General features: G+C 47.0%; 1 protein-coding gene across 1 annotated transcript; it reads left to right on the top strand.

Annotated features, from left to right (window-relative positions):
* The first annotated feature begins 8,449 nt into the window (after positions 1–8,449).
* LOC135394098 (putative fatty acyl-CoA reductase CG5065) lies at positions 8,450–19,433 on the top strand. The gene is made up of 12 exons (XM_064624600.1): positions 8,450–8,740; positions 12,505–12,664; positions 13,487–13,603; positions 13,668–13,843; positions 13,939–14,011; positions 14,081–14,187; positions 14,676–14,853; positions 14,919–14,963; positions 15,025–15,383; positions 16,569–16,698; positions 17,725–17,852; positions 18,868–19,433. Exons 2-12 carry the CDS (start codon positions 12,530–12,532, stop codon positions 19,025–19,027), a joined length of 1,608 nt encoding a protein of 535 aa, XP_064480670.1. The 5' UTR covers positions 8,450–8,740; positions 12,505–12,529; the 3' UTR covers positions 19,028–19,433.
* The last annotated feature ends 2,047 nt before the right edge of the window (positions 19,434–21,480 follow it).

Here is a 21,480-nt window from a genome sequence, read left to right as displayed (position 1 = left end):
TACAAAACTAAACATCACCTAGCTGCTCCAGAGCTTTTCGCTAAACACGTTCGCGTGACATCATCTATGGGCGCTTGTCTCACGACACTTTCACTATGGCATAACTATGGTGAGCTAGAAAGGCACCATTCTAGTAATTCTAGCTCCCATATGTCTTTCACTTTCTTTCACTTCGTTTTTTTTCTCCAAGACACTCGTGCGACAATACCGTTCAAATTAATTGGTCGCGATTTATAGCCCCATTTAGGGTAACGATTTGTCCATGATATACTCGAACTATACTCCAGGCACACATGTACATCTATGCGAGTCGGGGACGTAGTCTGTTCATTGATTGTGGGTCTTCCGAGAACGTGGAGCATAATCGGACACGGGGAAGATAAGCCACGTGGTTTCTTACCGCGAATATTTAATGTTGTTTCTTGATATAAATACGCACTCCTTCTCCATGTACGTCGTCAGTGACATTTGATTTCGAAGCATGATCAGTGTGCAACAAGTAGTGCAATGGATGAACACGAATATGTCTTGGGTCGGAGCTGTAATGCGACCGCGCGAGCCAATGACGGCCGATTTCAGATTTGTGGGCCTGTGGCAGACCTGTGGCTCTTAACTTCTCTCTGTCTCTCTGAGTATAATTATAGACAGGACTTCTCCTTTATAATGGCCCCTTTTCACAATGGCCTATGCGCATGCGCATGACCTTGAGACGTCGGACGTTATTCCCGTCTTCACTAGATGGCGCAGTCTGGGGACGACAGAAGGGAAAATCCACAGTATCCATCCATCCATCAATCCAGAAGTGGGGACCAGAGTTACTAAATAGGGGGGGGGGGGGGGGGACCAGTGGGGAGACTGCACGAACGGCGCAAGCTCATCGGTTCCACTCCGGACTGGTTCTGGTCCTTTAATTGTGCTACCCACGTGGATATGTCTTGATCACGCACCGAGCGTGGTTCGCTGGATAGCGTATAGGACATGATACGTATGTGACAAAGGTGAATTATTGACCTTCTTCACATACGCGACGTATCCTAGCGGCTGTCCAACGAACCACGCTCGGAACGCGTCAAAACGAATCCACGTGGGTAGCACAAAGGACCACAACCGGTCCGGAGTGGAACCGACTAGCTCACGCCGCTTGTGCGCCCCCCCCCCCCCCCCCCGGTCTTTACTTCTGTCGTCCCCATACTGCGCCATCTAACGAAGGCGAAGATATTCCTCTCCGGTGCCTCAATGTCATGCGCATACGCCGCTGCGAAAATACACACACATTACCCATTATACACTCGTCATAGCACCTCATAACGAGACATTTCCAAAAAGGGGCTGAGATTTTCACTTCGAACGCGCATTCGTGCGCATTACAAGACGATATTCTACTTGATGACAAAAGACGCAAAGTGACGCGAAAAAAAAAAAAAAAAACGCGGGCAATTCGCGCATGTGCCAGTGTAGTATAATAATGGTCAGCGCACTTGACCGGTAGTCACACTGTACGCATGACCCCATTGTGGTTGCTGGAAGAGAGCATATTCCAGCATCACGGCGAGGGTTGCAATTGCTGCATTCGGGATGTCCACGTTTGTGGTCCTACCTACTGCTCTGGTCTACTACTATATGGTCTACTGATCTACCTACCTACTGGTCTGATTTCTCCTTCTTCTCTTTCGTTTTTTTGCCGAACAACCTTTAGCCCTTGCGAACAATCCAAGGCATGGTTCGAGTGCTTGCAAAGTCCCAGTTGCCGTGTGTTTGGACGATTGATACTAAAATACCAGAGTCATAGTGAACAGTGCACGGGTGCAGGTGGTTCAATTACACCGTTTTTTTTCTTCCTTTTATTCCCCACCGCGATATTTCACTGACATGACAGTCAACACACACTGTCACATCGGTCATATCAGACACGGCTCTGTGACACAGATGTAAGGAGCGCCATGCGTACGTTGTCCCTAGAAGGGACTTTCTAAAGATCAACAACATATATCCCCTCCAAAAAAAATACGTCTCACTGTTTGTAAACAAATGACGTCATAGTGTTCGACAGCGCCACCAATTTGGTAGAGTTGAACTACGTTGGAAGCTAGGGGTGAACAAGGTCGCGCCCGAAAGCCACGGTGTTGAAGGGATTACGATGGTCCCTGAAAGGGACGCGACCTTCGGTCCTACTTTTCTTTCTCTAGGAGGCAGCGAACAAGTGGCCATTCGTGGAACCACGGTCCTGAGGTCCTGAACCCCGGTTCACGGTATTGAGTGACCGTGGTGGAACCCAGCCCTCCCCTTTCCGATTTTATTCGGTTTCAGTCTGCCTATCAACGTCATGATGACGTTTCTCGGGTAGAGGTCTAATGGTGAAGAGACAATACACGAACCAAACCATAAACACGAGACACGTCTCGTTAGCTCGGTTAGCGGGAAATAAACGGTTTAATTCCCTGGACATTTTTGCTTCTTGCCTGAGAAGACAAACATCTCGTGATGTTTTCAATTACACGTCTCTTTTACGCGCATTTATTATGCAGGCACGTGTACATCTTCTGCTTTCGACGTGTCACCAGGGGGCAGAGTCTCACAGAACGTATATCCATCTAGCTATTGTCCGTCGCGTCACTAAATGAATTTTAAAGGCGTCGTGGGGCACGACCTTCCGACGCATTATGACCATCGTGTATTCCGCGAGATAGAGGGAAGACTACGACCTTCACGACAGCCACGCAGCAGAAGGTGGAATCTTGCCAGTCATTGGCAATAGCACCAGCACTACTGCTGCATCAACTGCCATGGTGCTATTGCATCAACTACCCGATTCTTTAACTGAATTATGCAATTGAGTGTTATGAGGGTATAGCGTGTCCTTCCATCTACAGCCGTGTCGTCGTTCATGCGCCAGTAAAACCTAACCCATCATCATCATCATCATCATCATTGTCGTCCTTCTATGTTTCATTGCCTCAGCAGTTACTACACTCTAAGAACAAATAGAGCAATTTCGCAAGCAGACTTTCGCAAGACGAGTGTCGCCACATGGTTCCCGATGAATTCGTCCCAGGACGCATACTACCCCCTCTGCCAGCCATTTGTTCGACACTCCCTCTTTCTCTTTCCCGCAACTCTCAAAGGGTTATCGACGGCGTCAACCAAACCCCAGGTTCCCAAATTTTGGGAGAGTGAGAGTGTTTACTTGGTTCCCTCTTTCGAAACCTGGAGATCAGCACTGGGCAGAATTTACAATCTAGCACGCTCTGCTGTCAGAAGTCGACTGTTTACATCCCGACAAAACCTTGAGCTGTGCGAAGGGCAGGATGTTTGTGACTTAAAACGCACGTAAAATGCAAATGGGCTAATCAGCCAACCGTGCAGGGTGACAGAGCGGTCTTGTTCTGTCTCGTGCACATATATTTAAAAAGAAGAAAAACAACACAAAGAAACGAGAGGCCTGAAAAATACTTTGTCTGTTCAGCGGACAGTGATGCCCTTGAGAACAATGGCCACGTTTTTTTTTTTTTTTTTTTTTTTGTTGTTGTTGTTGCTGCGCCAGTCGCACCCATCCAGTCTGGTCACCCCTTTTCCAAGTCTGCCTGCACTATTCTTGGATGGTGCTACTTATGACGTCACTACAGGTGACGTCACTCAGAGGTATTACGTCTGAGCCCAGGTAGTCTCATAGCTTAATGAGGTTAAGGACATCGATGTCATTATTACCTTTTACCGCTTTCAGTATCCTCTCAGGGTACACCTATTGTACCCCACGTACTTTATCGCACACGAGTTCGCATCAGATGGAAGGGCAGGCACTAAAATTCTTTCGAAAGCTCTTTTGCATTCCGTGTTAGCACAGCAAAGCAACTACGGCTATGAGCTATATACACAGACATATGGAGAGAGGACAGCAGGAAGGAGTGGGAGGCAAAGTGGGGGGGGGGGGGGAGGTCAATACGTGCGTCCTGGGCTGACTTCATGGGGACTGTGGCCAACACCCGTCTGGAAAGTGTTCTAGAAATCCCAGAGAAAACGTCAGACAGCATATAGTCCGTCGTAGGATTCGAACCCACCACCTCCCAGCATCCAGCGTGACCTTGGGGTACCTCCAACGAGCGGATTCTGAATCCCCTCGGCCATGCTGTTGATACCTAGGTATAGGTACCAGGGTACTATGTCCTAACTCTATGCCTGCCTCTTGTAACGCTCGTTGTCGTTGTGCCATTAAGCTCCCAATCATCATCATCATCATCTTGCAACGCCAAATTTCTGTGCGGTCAAAGATCTAACCTTGCGCACTACCGGCTTCTGGAAGATCCATCATAACAAGACATCAACGTTGCATTAAGTATACTAATTTCCCAGACTCTGAATGCGAGCCTCTTACATTGGAAATGACGTCAAAATGACGTCACTTCCTCATCTTTCTGACTCGTTGTGTTGTGCCATAGCTCGAGGCCAACAATGGAACTCAATATACGCTCATAATCCTACGCTTGCTATGCAAGCTTCTAAGACCACAAATTGAACGATGATCCCGTTATACATTTTGTGCGAATGGTCCTCGACACAATATATTGGCACATGCATACTGCATGGCGCAATACGCCGTAATTCAACGCTTTTCTGTCGTCTGCTTCCTCAATTATGACTGAGTAGGAACGAACTTCCGAAAATGGTATACTCTCCAAGGCGTGAGTCATTCAGGACGGGGAAGTCAGTTCCGGACTTTCCTGGAAGGGACCCCTTCCGCAATGCGGAATGCGTCACTGGCTAAAAGAAATTTATCCTGCTCGTACGACACACCTTCGGTAACTTATTGAGCCTTTTTTTTTCTCTCTCTCTCTCTCTCTTTCTCTCTGGTGGACAGTCCTTCTTTCCAGACGTGCATATGTACGGACTTCTTCAAATGGCTCTGAGATGGTAATTAAATTTGCTCGAAGTGAAAACGATCCCAAAATTAATTACCACGAAGACACAGACCGTCAGAGCATTGGAACTCACTTTGTTAAGAAACAACGTGGGCTCTATTCATCGTGGGGGTTATGTCTATGTACCAGCTACATAGGCGCCTATGCCCATACTAGCTACTGCATAGGCACGTGAGTTTATAACGAAAAATGAAAAGTTGGGCAGACGAAGGTAGGCTTGGTATCGAAATAATAATAATTCAATTCAATTTTTATTCGCAATAATAATAACAAATTAAAGCAAGGGCAAAAGGAAAGACTGGAAACACGATGAATCACATAGCGTACGAATTATTACAGAAAAATGTTACAAAACGAAAAGGGAGATACAAGTACATTTGAAATTATAGTTAATTTGAATTAAATTTTAAAGATGATCTCGTTGACATTGTTACTCTTCCCTCTACAATAGCCTAACCGGCGTCAGCGGACCAGTTGTCAGTGTATCCACCGAACTTTCCCAAGGTGACAGGTTGGAACCCTGACGAGGACCCCAGCGTTGCTCGGCGAGCTTCTGCTGCATAAGTAACTAGGATGTTCCACTTCTTTGCGAACTTCCGTCGAGCACTATCTTTCCAGGTTATATCCACAGCCATCCAACTCGTATATTTTCTCCCGTGCTTCCTCTCCGGCATTATATTTACCTCCTTTCCCCGAGTAATGGGAGTTTGAACTTTGTCTCTTATCGCAACCGAGAGGTGGTGAAACATAAAAAGTGGTTTTTCTGACGCAACAAACGTTATGTCCCAAGTAGCGTAGACCTAGTTCCATGACCTGCGCCGGAACAGTCGTTCTTCCGCGCGCCGCCATTGGGCAATCGGCTTTCGATATTCGCGTGCGGGACGCCAGTTGCGAAACGCAACGCTTTTCGAATACCTCCCAAGGACATACATACACATCATCGTATACGGTAACAATTGCGGTCATCGCTTCGACCGGGTCGGGCAGCGACCCGAACCTAATTAGCTAACGCGGATGGGAGGAGACGTAATATACTCCTATCGTAATACATAACAACTCTTATCCCCTTCCCCTCCCTCTTTTAATTTCGTTTAAGCATCGTCGCGAAACAACTGTGGGAACGAGCGGTGGACAGGTGGAGAGAGGGTAGCAGGAAGGAGCGAAAGACAGGGAGATTATTATACGTCCTGGGCCGACTTCAGAGGGAACTGTGCCAACATCTGTCAGGGAAGTTTGCCGGAAAACCTGAGGCGGCACAACCGGTGGTGGGATGCCATCCCTTGACCTGTATCTACTACCTTGGGACTACCATCAGTAGCTGTTCTCTCTTTAATTTACTTGACACTTCGAGTGACAAGTGTTCCCTACGCACTTGTACTTTCCGTAGTATATTGGGCCCTCTCCTCGTACAATGACTACATTCTTCAAGGATACGTTCTGCGTACTTTACAAGGGTGCGCTCTCTGGGAGGGGAAGGGTGCAGGCTAGCTGGTATAGATCCATGAAGAAGACCGAGAGACACGGACACAGAAGACGACACACGTAGGTTCTCAGACACAGCAATAAATTTATTAGCTCATCTCAACTTAAGTTAAGTTAAGTTAAGTTAAGTTAAGTTAACTTAAGTTGAGATGAGCTAATAAATTTATTGCTGTGTCTGAGAACCTACGTGTGTCGTCTTCTGTGTCCGTGTCTCTCGGTCTTCTTCAAGGGGGAACCTTCCCGAGATTGAACAGGAGACAACCGCTCTTGGGTACATTTAGCCGGAGTATGGCATGGATGACGTACCGAGGGATGCGTTTGATCGCGATAGTGCTTATTGTGTTCGGAAACGGAGCTCGGGGTCAACTTTATGCAGAAGCGACCATCTTCGGGCGTTGAGGTCGTTGTCGTCGGCACGCTTGGATAATGGGCTTTTCAGTACAAGAAATTGGGTGCTTGCCTGCGCGTCACCAAGCGCCTGTTAGTGCAGGGGCAGTTTCTGAATTCTTATGGATATAATCTTATTGAGCAAACTCGTGAGCCAATTTTCATTCTTCATGTTGGATCCGGTCTCAGGGTTCGTTATGGAGATCAGTCATCACCAGCTCGCCTGCTTTCTGGTCGCTCTTTACGTAAACAATGAGAATTGGCCGAGGCGATCACAGTTCGGGACGACACAGACACGTAAGCAAGTGTTTGAATTCGCACTTTACATACCGTATTATAGTTCCTTACATTAATATGAGATTTGTTCAGCTGCTCTCTGTCAATTTATATTTTCCCTCTTTCCTTTTCTTTTTACTTTTTTGGGTGGTTCTTTGCCTCTTCATTTCTTCGTCCTTTACTCTGGTTTCCTCTGTCTGGATTGTGTGCTTCCTTTTATTTATGTATTTGTTTATCGGTGCATATTTTCTGAGACACTATAAAGTACCGGGTTAGTCTCTCCCGACCCTTTCCAGCCTAAACACTCCACTTTTTTTTCTTCCTCGTCGTTTAATATAATTTCGTTTTCTCGTATGGGATGCTCCGACCTGCCTGGCACAATTTTCTGAGAGGCGTCTGAGTGACATCCGTCTTTCCACTTCCCCATTCCATTTTTAGAAGGTCCAACATGAGAAGGTATATGAGTGAACATTATTGCGGAAGTGCACAACCCTTCAAGCGTTGCATACACAGTCCTGCAATGAAGAATAATAATAAACTATATCCAGCAGCGCAGTCATTTCATCAACGTGGCAAAAGGTTTTTCACCCGAAGAGGTCAGACCCTGAATACCAGTGACCTTCGATATCACGCACTGAAAGACCGCACGGTGTACGTATCGGTAAAGATAGAATCTCGATAACATCGCTACACTATCGGCAGCACTATGTCGTCAGCATTGGTAGAAACAGTGGTAAAAATGGGTAGAACAAAAACTTTATCAAATACGTTAATATTTGGCCGTGATCACTATACCTTTCCACTTCTTATTACAATCTCTGCGACATTACTATTGCAAAGTTATCTGGCCTCACCTCAAAATTAGCCGAAATCACGGATGACCAAAAGTTTTACAAGTGCATATATGATAGCATACAAATCGCACGTGTGTCTTCTTGTAATATATTTGTGTTTTTGCACGCATGTAATGTGTTTATTTTTGTATAGTCCACTTTTGCGTTTTCTGTCAATGTTAATGTAATCGTGTTTTTGCACAATGTGTGCGTGTACTAAAACTATAATGTGTCTATTTTCATCTCGTTTATCCAACTCCCCACTATACTGTCCTTGGATAGACCTTTAGGGTACGTTCACTAAACAAATATCGCTACGAGGGGATATTTTTCTGCCGATAGTTCACGAAGATAATATTTCACTATTTCACCACCAGTTGCCGGCGCACCTTCGTAAAAAAGTGTTCAATCTGGCACAGCTTGAGTTCAGGGCATCCGTGAACACTTTCGATTGTGTTGTGTCCTTGCATGGCCTTGATCGACTTCCGTAAACAGGACGCCCCCTTTCAACGGGACAACCCACGTCCACTAAACAAGCGCATTTTTATGCAGTTGAAAGGTAACGCGCGTAAGCCATGCGCGGGCCAAGCTTTCTCACGTCACAGCCGAAATAGAGGTCACCAGTTTCCGCCTGCCTTGCGAGGGCTGTTAAACCTCCTCTCTCTTCCTCCTCACTCGGTTCCCGTAACCTACCTGGAATGCCTGCGTGACAGATCCTTCACGGTACCTGGTGCCGCCAGTGCTTCTCTATCAGTGCTGTTGAACAAACCAGAGGACTAACCCGTCATCGTCGTCGTCAATCACTGAGACGGAGTTTTTTGGATTGCCGAACTGGAACACCATCGTACGGTAAGCACGATGCACTTACCGTAAATTCCGTCGAGTTCGACACGAACGATTTCGCGAGGCTACAGCTACCAGGACGGCGGTACCTGAGTGAAAGTGTATACCACACTGCATGTGCTCAGTGCAGTGCATAGACAGCGGGAGATAACCTAATCGGTTATCTATTAATTATCAGGAAGTTACATAAGAAGAACTGAACTGTGTCTTTAGCATGACGTAGCGACTCCTGGCGGCAAGCTGAAGCCTGTAGCTGTGGTGCCTGCCCTGATACAAAAGGGATTACGCGAACCTGAACTGGGAGCGAACTTTGGCAAGGCCCATGGCCTCTGTCATGACCATGGGTACCGGCAGTGATTTATCCAGACTCCACTTGCCCCACCCCAAATGTTCAGTGACACCCCCCTAACTTTTTCAGGTGTGTACCCCCCTACAGGGGGTGCCCTTGCGATTTCTGCTTTAGACACATGACGGTAATGATATGTTAAGGTGTAATGACGTAACTATAGTAATGGCCCGCCCCAAATTTTATCTAACACCCCTCCGTGCTTGGGGTTCTGGATAAATCACTGGGTACCGGTGCTGTTGGGTGTCCGCCCATTTCATCGACGCCGTTTTATCGAACGCCATTTCGTTGACACAAGACCAAGGTTAGGTCAGGAGAGCCTTTTACGTATTTCGTAATGTAATGTACCGTGCTAACGTGAGTTAGGCAGGAGGTGTAAGACTTACGGAACAGAAGACTGCCTTTCTAGGTACCCCTTTTACAGGTGTGTTCACCGATCCTGCGTTTTCTCGCACGGCGGACAGCTATGTGCGAGGTGTGTAGACTGAGTAACTGGTTGATGTGCTACATCACAGGAAAATTAGTCGCCGAACAATACAAGGACGAACAGGGAAGACGAAAGAGAGCAGCTTGCCGACTGTAGCTGATGCCTTTCGTCTTCCCTGTTCGTCCTTGTGCTGTGCGGCGGCTAACTTCTGTGATGGGTAGTTATGTAACTTCGAAATTTACTGTAAGCAACGATCCCTCGTGCTGAGGTAGGTAACCTATAGGTTTCCGTTCTACTGATGACGCGTTCAGGTAAACATAACACGTGGAGATTCGAAAAAAATAAAATAAATACAGAAAGCCATTGCCAAGGTCCACGTCAGGGGCCAGCAACTAATGCCTCCCCTCGGAGACAGTCTCTGTTGCTACGATACGTACATCGTGGCCTTTTTTTTCGCGTTCCACCGGGCTGACGATCACGCCATTCAGAAATACCGGCGGCGGCACACCGCCCAGAGGAATGGTGGCGTCGTTTAGTGGGTCATCTTCCGATGTCTGGGGTCACTCATCCACTGCAGCGGCGTACTTTCCGGATGCCGGCGACCCCCTCAAGTACGCCCCATTGCACTTGCTCGCCAAGCTGCTGCTGCTGACCTACTTCGGGTACGCCTGTCATTGGGAAGCATTTTCCATCACCGCCGAGGTTTTTCTCAAACTTGAAAGAAGTGTCGCCCTGAGGATAATTTTAGCTTCATCACTGTCGTCGCATGGAAATGTAGGGATGATGGGTTGAACCGGTCTTCTCTATGCAGTGGACTTTAAAAAAAGAAAGAAAAAAAAAGAAATACTTTTATCCTACTGGCGGGGGCGCCTTGTAGGCGCTCACAGTAGGGAGTTCACAGTGCAGTACTTGAATTTCAATCAACGTTTTGCGGGTAAAGCCATATTCCACTCGATGTTTACTATTAGAGTCAATGTTGTATGGTTCCAGTCGGGATGAACTCGATTTGACCAATCGAATTTTTTGAAGGCATTTAGTACGAGAAAGTCATACGCAACGTATTCTGGTGGCTTCTAGTGCGTTGCTTTCCATAGATTTCCTCCGATGGTTTTTGTAGTGCCGGGTAGTCCAGAAGCGCGAGAAGTGCACGTTCTTGTGTGTTCCTCCTGTGCCTTGATTCAGGCTTTTCATATTATGGAGTTTGTCCACCAGCTGGCCTGCATCTATGCCATACTCTCAGTTCGTTCAACAGGAGGGACTCTTGTGTCGTTGTTGGCAGTATCGTTGCAGGTATGGGAAAGAACTATAAAGTGAAGGTGACGGGCGCAACACACGATCCTCAATTCGTCCTAATAAAATCCTTGACACTCCGTTCAATTATTGTTCAAACTATAGTATCGTGAACTTCAACGAACTTCATTTTTATTGCGTATTTGTTATGAGTAATCTTAGTTGCGTGTAACACTAGTTCTACAAAACTGTGGAACCTGGAAGTTTGAGGAACTATGAGACAGTTCAGTGGCTGGTGTTTCGCTAAAATATCTCTTTACCGCGGAAGTATACGATCTTTCGACACCGAGACAATGGAAACAACTTCAATGGGCCCACTGTTACCACGACATCGTTTTGAAGACTGTAAAGTAAATGCGTCATTCAGTTCTTAACCTGTGCTGACGTAATGCCTTTGTGCGCGGAAAGAGAGTTCTGATGTTGAGCTTGACGGAGTGTTCTGGCTACTTGGAAAGGAAACTCCTACAAACTTTTTTTTGTTAAGTGAGAACAGGAAGCAAGAGCACAGTACCTTGACGTCCAGCCAATAGGGAGTTTTAGTGCGTTTTTAGTACGTTTAATAGTAGTTTGGCGAACAGTTTCCTGGAATCGTTTTCACTGAAACAGTTCGCGAACGGTAAAGGGCCAACGAAAAGACGGAGTGACTCGTTGCATCTCTGATGGAATCAGAGATGCAAGCCGTTCAGGGCAGCGGCAAAACCGTTCGAATGAAAACGATTCCCGCAAACTGTTCGACGACAAAGCGTTCAGGTACCCACAGGAGACGACATTGACCGTAAGCATGCGAGGACATCAACATGTTGAGGAACAGACCAGAGCAATTTATGCCACCCGCGACACCGGAGTTCTGTGCGGTGATACATCCTTCTTTGCACAACGGGTCTTTGAATGGTAAAATCATGGTAACCCGAATAAAGTTCGCGATGCCAACGAGGTCACCCTTGGCAACCGAATCGTTTCGAGGTTCCAGGACAAACTGCGGAAATGCTATGATATCTTAAGGGTACGTATGGTAACAATACGAACAAGACTCTACTAGGAATAGAAATAAGGAATTAATTGTGTTTTTTTTTTCTTTGTAAGACGCGGAAAGAAATTGACGAAGAATATTTTTCTTCGTCAATTTCTTTCCACGTCTTACAAAGTAAAACATTCGAGTTCTTATTTCTATTCTTAGTAGAGTCTTGTTCGTATTTTTACCGTACGTACGCTTACGATACCATAGCATTTCAGTAGTTTGCCCTGGAAACACGAAACGATTCGGTCGCCAAGGGTGACCTCGCTGCCATCGCGAACTTTATTCGAGTTATTTGTCTCCTGCTTTAGAGCAAGTTCAGCAGTTTACGTGCGCCTGAAATGTTGTGTCACGCCAAAGAGCACGGGGACGGTCTTTCTGTACCTAATCCAACATATTCCAGTATTACGTCAGTTGGGGAACGCCTTGCGTATCATTCCAGAACGCTGGTAATTGCTTTCTGAAAACAAACGCCTGCGGTCGACGTCTGCTAACAAAGCCAGTCGTTCGTGATGTGACGTCATCGCGACCGAGTTCCGCCGAGTGCCAATTAAGCGCTCCTCTCCACCAAAGATCATCACTATTGTGACATAACAGCTGGGCGGTAGTTTTTGCGGTAGTATGGCGATGGTATGGGAGATGCGGTGCTTTGAACGACGTTAGGTTTGATGGGCTGTGTTTGTTTGAAGCAGGTGAAGCAGTTGCTGCAGCTCCGAGATGGTGATCATCATGGAAAACAACAACCATTGTGGTACTTACAATGGGGCCAAACCTGACGTATCCTCCCCCATCGGGGAGTTCTTCAAGGACAGAGGAGTCTTCGTCACCGGTGGGACTGGATTTCTCGGAAAGGTTTGTGTCCACGCGACAGTTGTCAAGTATTCCGGCTCAGGCTTGAGGGATCCCTAGAGCATAGTGGCTTCGAGGCGGATTCATTCTCAACAGCCTTGGCAGCGCGTCCCCAATGCATTGCCAAGGCTACTGAAAGGGTCCCTCGAAGCACACTAGGCTCAATGGATCCCTCAGGACGGAGGCCATGGGACACGGGGCAGCTTCCAACACCGTTCGCATCCGTGACGTTTTGTTGGAAATAAGGGCAAACCCCTTCTTTCTAAGACTTCCTCTGCTCAACATCCCAAGCATGTGTTATGCGAACAATAGAAACGTTGCCTGGAGAAGACAAGGCCCGCTTGCTGTTCCAAGTAACGTCACACTTAAGAGTCCAGCGAAGCACGTACAGCAACGAGGAAGGCCAATTCCTCACCAGGAACCCCAGAATTAACTATCGCTGAAACAAGTACTGTAGCAGACGATGTATCTGACAAGAAGGGGAGAAAGAATGAATGAGGAGGAAAACAATTTGTATCATCGGCTAGATCATTTTCTCCCTTTGTTGTCCAACACGTGGTTACCTGCAATCGTCCGCGATGTACTAAAACTGGCGTTGCTTTTAAACAGGGGGAAAGATTACCGCGTTGCATTTCCTCGACGCAATAATGCACAAAATTCACACTAACTGTGAACGGCGTTTTAAATAGAAGAGGACATAGCAGAATTCTGTCTACTTGACCGCCCTTACATCTCTTCAAACTGAGGGCAATGTCACTCTCAACACATCACACCAGCTCGCTTGCATCATATATTATCTGAAGTCATCGCGATATCATAACGCAGATCCTCATCGAGAAAATCTTGAGGTCCTGTCCCGAAGTGAAGAATGTGTTCGTTCTCCTCCGGAGCAAGGATGGCATGAATCCCAGTGAAAGAATGCAGGAGCTGCTCAATGTTCCGGTAAGTCAAAGCACTCAAAGATTCTGCGGCCTTAGGCCTGAACTAGTCTGGCACACCACGGCAGGTATTTGACCGGATCAAGAAGGAGAACCCGATGGCTCTGACGAAGCTCGTCCCCGTGGTCGGTGACATTCTCGTACCAGGATTGGGACTCAGCATTTCAGACTTGGCCCTGTTGGTGGACAACGTTACAGTAGTCTTTCACTCCGCAGCTTCTGTCAGATTTGACGAACCGTTAAGGTCAGTGGAAGATGCTTGTTGCATTGATCGAATATTAAATGTCAGTTACCATTACAAAAGCGATCTTCGCGATCTCATTCCTCTTCCGTCAACAGGAAAGCCATAGAAATCAACGTTTTAGGAACAAGAAGAGTACTGGAGCTTTGTCACAAGCTGAAATCCATAGCCGTAAGTGGTTTTTCTGCGGGGTCATTGGAAAACTGTAATCTTGAAGGAAGTTCAAAACTATCCCGACAGGCGTTTGTTCACGTATCGACTGCCTACTGTTTCTGCAACAAAGACCACGTCGACGAGATCGTTTACCCAGAGAAAGTCCACTACCAAAGAGTCATCGATGCTTCAGAGTGAGTTCAAAAGTAACCAAGCTTGTTACGTATTCATTTGGAAGATTCAAAATGCGCACCAAAGCAGAATAGTGTTTTTCGGAGTTCATTATTTTCCGAGAATTCGGGGGTTTTCGTGGTTCATTTCTGACAACTGAAATAACATCCGAAATTCAGAGAAAAAGTGACATTTCTTGCTAAGTCCTGGGTAACCAGAAACACATTCGTAACCACAAAAATATTTCGGGAGGGGCTCTATGGGGACTTTACATGGGGAAGGAGGATTCCCGCTTGTTTTCCTCTCTCTAATGCACTACCAAAGGTAAGATTTCAGGGGCGGGGAAGCTGACCCTCCTCCCCCGACCTCCAAAAGCGGAGCTTTGCGGATAAATCCCGATTGCTCCAAAATTTTATCGGCGTAAGATTTTCGATTAATGCGAGAACCCTACTGATACCACAACTAACTGTCGTGCCTCAGCTGTCAGAATTCAAATGTATTTCTACTTCAGGTGGATAGACGAGAAACTTCAAGAGCAGATCTTGCCACACGTTATGAGCGGTCGGCCGACAACGTACCACTACACGAAAGCTCTCTGTGAAAGCATGTTAGTCGAAGAAGGTGGGAACCTCCCAATCATCATTCTAAGACCATCCATCGTAACAGCCACGTACAGAGAACCTTTTCCCGTGAGTACACCAGTAACACCGTTGTTTGTCAGAAAGCTCATCTGCTTGCCACACGCTCTTCGCAGGGTTGGGTCGACAACACAAATGGTCCCGCAGGATTTGTTATCGCCGTAAGTACTGCATTACGCCGTTAGGAGCACCGCAAACAGAGCGCCCCGTATGTCTTTCCAGTCAGGCAAGGGCGTTTTACGGACGATGATGATCCGGCCCAACAGTTCCGCCGACATCTACCCGGTCGACATGGTTGCCAACATGATGATAGTCAGTGCGTGGCACGCCTGGAAAGTGGGACTCGCCTCCCAACTGGTCATCAACTGCACCACGGGTCCAATGCGACGGATAACGTGGGAGCAAATCTTCGACTACTCAAAGCCCATTGTGCTCAAGTACCCCAGCTACGAACTGTTCCGGTACCCTGGTGGAAGCTTCAAGACGTCCCGTTTTTGGCACAACGTAGCCATGCAACTCGATCACAACCTGCCTGCTATAGTAGTCGACACAGTTTTCTTCCTCACTGGACAGAAGCCTTTGTAAGCTTGTTCGTACTTGTACACGTCTTGTAATCTATTCCCAACTATTCCGTCGAGGTTAGGCTTTTTGCTAACCAGCCACACGAAATAAGCAATCCAATCGGCATCTGCTGTGCTGGCTTACTGTTATGTCCGCCTACGACCTCCAAAGAGGGATGCTTCATTTACATCATCCCCATCCCCATCCCCGAAAGCAAATCTCGGAATGCACAGATGTCAGGATGCATACCGCAGATAATTTTATTTTACATAAACCATTTTTGTAGTGCTAGGAACTTCGTTTTACAGCGACAGCTGTTACGGGTTCAATTTCATGAAGGTCCTATCCTGGACGTCGCGCCGCCGAAAACCCAGCGAGAAGAAACGAGCTAACAGATAGGAGGAGATATTTTACAGCTGCAGCTGTTATCTCTCGTTTCGCGTTGATAACTTGCAACCTGAATGACTTCAACGGGATGGTTAATAGAGCCGCTGGCATCCCAAAGCACATAGACTTTGACGAAGAACGTCTAGCAATGCGCTTGTGGCTGCACTTCGAAGGAGACGCCACGGGCACATGAACGGTGCTGTCGCTGTCGTTGATTTGATGCCACAGTAACTTGCAGCAGGATATATAGATGTGCGGCCCAACATTTAATGTGCAGTAAGAGGATATCAAAGCTGCGATACGCAACCAGGCCGACGGCAGTACCATAGCCAGAAAAATGTTATAAACGTTACACAGTGAGATTTCACCTATGTTTTCCCTTCACCAATGCACTACCAAACGCCGCGATTGGGCCGATCGTGTCACGTGGTTTCTCCTTTCAGGCACGTGCCACCCATGTTGAGTCCCGTCCATCCAAAACCGGTTTCCTCGGTTGCGAGCTGTTCTCCGGCGGAGAAGGGGGAGATTTTTCCTCCCGTTGCTAGGCGACACAGCCGTGCCGGACCAAAGATAAAGGGGCTTGCTCGCAGGCGTGGCTCCGTGTCGCTACTCTGCCTCTATTTAGTGACTCTACTAGTCCCATGACACACTCGCAGCTGGTTAATCCCACCCGATCGAATGCCCATCCGTGTTGATATCCGCATGCCGCTATAGTTGCGAACTTTATCCGAATCCGTAAATACTCTGTAGATGTTACATAGTTGCAGGGCTTTGGTTCCTAAACTAATACAGTTCTCAAACTTTTTCTTCTCCGACAGCCTCAGGGACATTTACAAAAGAATTCATCGAGCTCTGGGTATTCTCGAGTTCTTCGTCCTCCACGAGTGGACCTTTGCGGTGGACAACCTCAAGATGCTACAAGCGGAACTTAAAGGCAGCGATAGAAAAGTGAGAGCCGTCGACGTAACCTTCCTTTTAAGCTAAAAGTGTAGCACAGATACCACTTTCTCAAACATTATAGTGACTGGATGACTAATTACCTAAAATTCATGACCTCTCATTTAGGGGCTTTCGAGCAAAAGTGATATAGCAGAATGGGAGACAGTCTAGACTATATTTTAAAAATTCTGAAACTAATGCGTGCGCTGAAATATCTATTGCCAAATTTTGATATGAAAGTGAGCCGAAACCGCAGGCATCAGAAGCGCAGGGGGGAGAGCTTTAGTTTAATTTCACGTCAGAGTGCCACGCGTTTTGGAACGATTGAGGTGATTGGAGTATGAGTTGAATCACAGACTTATTTCACAACTGCTTATGAGCATGCGCTGCGGCGCCGATGACCTTGGGGGCGCCGGGCAGGTTGGTCGGACTGGATGGAGCCAACAGGAGCCCATAAAACGACAAGGCAGTGGTCATTTAATATTTTTCAATAAATTTTAATGAACTGGTTGGATAGGCAGCGCAACACCACCGTCCGTTACAAAGGGAAATCCAATATCCATCCATACGGGAGTGGGGACCAGTGGAAACACCGCGCAAACTCGTTGCCCCCATCTATGCTACCCATACGGGTTTGCTGTGGTGCGCACCGCTCCTGAGGCGCACGGTTTTGGTTTCGGCTCCTTTGTACAGCAACATTGGGCGATGGATATTTCAACGTACATGCTCCTTCCATGATTTTTAAAAGATACATGCTTTCAACGAGGCACGTCTTCCATTCTGCTACCCCACTTTTTCCCGAGAATCCGTAATTGAAGAGTCAACGAACTTTAGGTAACTAGGTAGTCATCCAGCAGTTCCATACTCTCGTCGAGAATGTGTCCGCAATGCTGTATAACCCACCAGCAAAAAAGGCATCTCCGCTACTCTCGTGGCTTTTTTGTTTTTATTTGAAAAATTTGGCATATGAAATGTCCTCTCTCGTTACAAGACACAATGGCCATTGATTTGAGTGTGAGTGGTGGAATGTTGCAGGCGTTTGACTTCGATATCCGTACCGTCGACTGGGTGCCCTATCTGGAGCACTACGTACAGGGAGTGCGGAGGTACGTCCTCAAGGAAGATCCCGCAACTATACCCAGTGCCAAGAAGAAACTCTCTGCGTAAGTTGGATGTTTCTTTCTTTGCCTGGCAACTACCCTTCTGCTAGATCACCATCCTGCACCACACTGACTACTACAGCAAAACGTGCCCCATGTGGTTCCCTGAAAGACCACATCAGTCTGTAATGGTAAAGGAAACGGTAACCGAAACCGGAGCTGGTGACAGTAACAAAAGCAAAAGTCCACCGTCACCAGACATGAAAATCGACTTGTTGGTACTCTATCCGGGTAATGGCTATGTATGTCATGCAATGAGACGCATGATTTTCTGACGGCCCCATTCCTTGTAACACGGGCTCCAAATACCATATGACGGCATGAGAAAGCAACACGAATATTCAATAAGCACCTGTTGCTCGCCCTAGAGTCACTAAATAAGCTTCGCTGCAGAGTATCGACACTGAGGTCCAAGGTAGAGCAGAAGAGCCATCTTGTTTCCGCACCACACCGGTACCATCCCCAGTTCAGGATCACAGACCGCTAACATAATGCTCGCTGTGGGATAGAGGAGCGTCTATGATTGTTGTGCAATAATCCATGTATTGTCCACCAGAGCGTCCCGAGGATGACAAGGTGAGCTCAAGGCAGCCGGCCTTGATGAGGTGCTTGCGAGACAGAGGAACATTTCACCCGCGCATGATAGATGGCATTGTCCGCTAAAATGTGCCTGTGAGCGTGGCTACCATGGCGCGGAAACAAGATGGCACATGCTCGCTCTTGAAACGCAGTGTCGATACTCTGAAGCGAAGCTTATTTAGTTACTCTAGCTCGCCCATTCCATTTGCATCACCCTTGATGTAAACACATGCAAGAGAGACCCGCAAAATGCACCGCACAACATAGCACGAGGACACACGCTAAATATTAGTCTTTGTTGTTATCGTGTACCAACTGGCCCAGTTTGTCTCTTAGTTGCTAAATATTGGCCATTATTTTGCGCAACGTAATTCCTTTTCTTCTTACGACACCATGCAAAAACAAGGTGCTCATCCTGAGGTGTTATTGTTGTTTCCAGGATTTGGTATGGCACAGCACTAGGTCAAATTCTCTTCATCGCGGGTACCCTACGTCTTCTCGTGAAGCACACACAGACTTTCAACGACCTCTGGTGGAATTTGGTGTCTCAACTGTTGAACATTTATGTCCGTGTCGTCATAGCCCTGCGGTCCCACTAGAAACAGCTGACTCCCTCCACCTACGATGAAGATCAATGCTAATGAACAGCGTAATGCTTCCGCCCCAAGGAGAGCGTCCCTGCTTGCGGACACCTGAGTGTTGCCCTCGTGGACCGAGGTCTCGCAACAGCATGGCGGCACTTTCCACGGCAGTCTCCAAGGTGCACGAAACAGTGACTGAAACAAACCGGCCATTATTTCCATACTTGGCTAATTTTATATTGTTGTGCGCGAGCATTCCCTGCTGCGCGACTAGTACTTGAGGTTTTAACTTGTGCATTCTGTTGTAACATGCTATTGCAGCCTCAATCCAGATGGTTGTACATATTTCATACCGACCAGTGTAAATATTGCATGAAAGTGTAAGATGCCTGCAGTTCAATAAATCTTTTTGATGTGTGCAAAATCGGTTTAACAGACATTCTAGATTATATGGATGTACAATGTCTGCAACCATGACACATTAGAAAGCGTATGATTGTGTGTCCTGTGAGCTGCTGTGATGATCGTGCATTGAATCTGACATATATCTGAGAACTGATTAGAAATGCACAACTCCTTGAAAAGCCATAGGCAGTAGACTACTGTTTGTTTGACTCTGGCAGGATCATGAAGTTGGACAAAATTATCTGAAGATTGGATTTTAGATCATACCATACATAGATAGCAGTCATGGGCAGTATCGAAGATACATTTTGTGTATCAGTATTAGGTATCGTGTGCAAAAAATGGGAGTATCTGAATCGAAAATACATTTTTAGTGTATCGTGTATTTTAACAATACCCGATACTAAAAAAATACGCAAATGTTGAGGCTGTTGAGACTTAGGGTCAGCGGTGCTCGCACAGGTGGTAGTACAAGCCAGGCCGCAGCGGCGTAGGCATGTCTTATAAATTCGCTCGATCGCGCGCCCTCCATCGCTGGGAGAGGAGGCCCTGGCCCGTACTCTGGGACGCGGGCGGCTTCCAGTTGGTTCCAGAAAAATCTCTTCCGTCTCTTTCTACGGCAGGCGCGCCGAAAACTATCGGCGTCATCCATAGCAGACTTACAGAAGACCAACCTCACGGCTTCTGGAACTGCGCTGCCCGATGACCTCCACTTAACTTGAAGTGTGGATTCCACGTCTCTCATGCCGAAAGAATAGCCGCCGGCTTAGCTTGAGCACTGCAACCCGTTCTACAGCTCACAATTCACAACGGCCAACTATGAAAACCAAGTATCAGCTATGGCTGTACTAACTCCGGAGTGCCATCCATATAGTCAAGTGCTCACAGACCGGTACGCACGAAGAACGTTATCTTAAAGAATTGTTTTTTGCTAGGCTGCTTATGGAAGCGATCGTTTCAACGTACCCATGACTTCAGTCTAATCTAAAGTTCTAACAAGGCTAGTTGCTCAGACAGTGCAGCTTCATTAAATCCGTGCGGTCGGATACGTTTAAGCCCTTTCAGAAAGAGTGCGCTATAAAAATACACGAGAGGTTCCAGAAATAAAGAATTTTTTAAAAATTCCCTAATTATATTACCAGCTATATTATATGCCGGACTTCAGTGATCTATCGAAGTATCGTTGATACAGTATCGATGATACAGTATCGAGTATCTGTACCAAAAATCAATTTCGGTTCTGTATCTTGTATCGGTATCGGAAGTACAATTTTTGAGGGTATCGAGTATCGGTATCGAAGATACTTTTTTGAAGTACCGTGCCCAGCCCTGATACGAGAGGTGTTCAAGTCAAACCGGGACTTTGTCTCGTGAGTGTACAAATGGCTCGCGCTACTTCTTTTTTTCGTCATGTTCACACGCAACAGGCCTCTGCGTTCACCACGTGGTGGTCCAAAGTTTGTGCAAAACAGAAGACACGTGCTGGACAAGATGGCCGACAACGAGATGAGCGCGCACATCGGACAGCGAATTGTCATGAAGTCTCTCGTGAATGAAGGCGTAAAGTCATCTGAAATTCACGGAAGACTTCAGGCTCACTATGACCACAATACACTTAGATGCAGCAAAGCGTTTGAGTGGTGCAAACTGTTCCGAGAATGCCGTACATCGGTGCAGGACGATCCCGGTCGGGGCGGCTCAGAGCCCAGTGTCAGAGTTCCTGAAAACATCCAACTTGTCGAGCGCCTGATCCTCAAGGACCAACGGATAACACGGATCGAACTGGCTCGAAAGATGGACCTTTCTGTGGGAACGTAGGACACTATCATTCATGAACACCTCCAGTTTCGGAAAGTTAGTGCCCGTTGGGTCCCGAGGCAGCTCTCCATCTTCGACCGGCAGAGAAGACTGGAAATCTCCCAAAAGCTAAGGTACCGTTTCGACACTGAAGGACAGCCGTTCCTTGATCGGATCATCACGTGCGATGAAATGTGGGTGCACCATTTCACTCCTGAGTCTAAACGCGCATCAAAACAGTGGAAGCATCCGGGCTCGCCAGCTCCCAA

The sequence above is a fragment of the Ornithodoros turicata genome, chromosome 5 (assembly GCF_037126465.1).
Source record: "Ornithodoros turicata isolate Travis chromosome 5, ASM3712646v1, whole genome shotgun sequence".
Lineage (NCBI taxonomy): Eukaryota > Metazoa > Arthropoda > Arachnida > Ixodida > Argasidae > Ornithodoros > Ornithodoros turicata.
Note: the sequence above shows the minus strand (reverse complement) of the source record. Positions and strands in the feature narration are given on the sequence as shown.

Bases quoted from the DNA above. Each gene is read 5' to 3' on its own strand.
- LOC135394098 (XM_064624600.1), top strand. From the start codon at position 12,530: ATGGTGATCATCATGGAAAACAACAACCATTGTGGTACTTACAATGGG. The intron at 12,665-13,486 runs GTTTGTGTCCAC...ATCATAACGCAG, and splicing joins GGACTGGATTTCTCGGAAAG to ATCCTCATCGAGAAAATCTT. The intron at 14,012-14,080 runs GTAAGTGGTTTT...CTATCCCGACAG, and splicing joins ACAAGCTGAAATCCATAGCC to GCGTTTGTTCACGTATCGAC.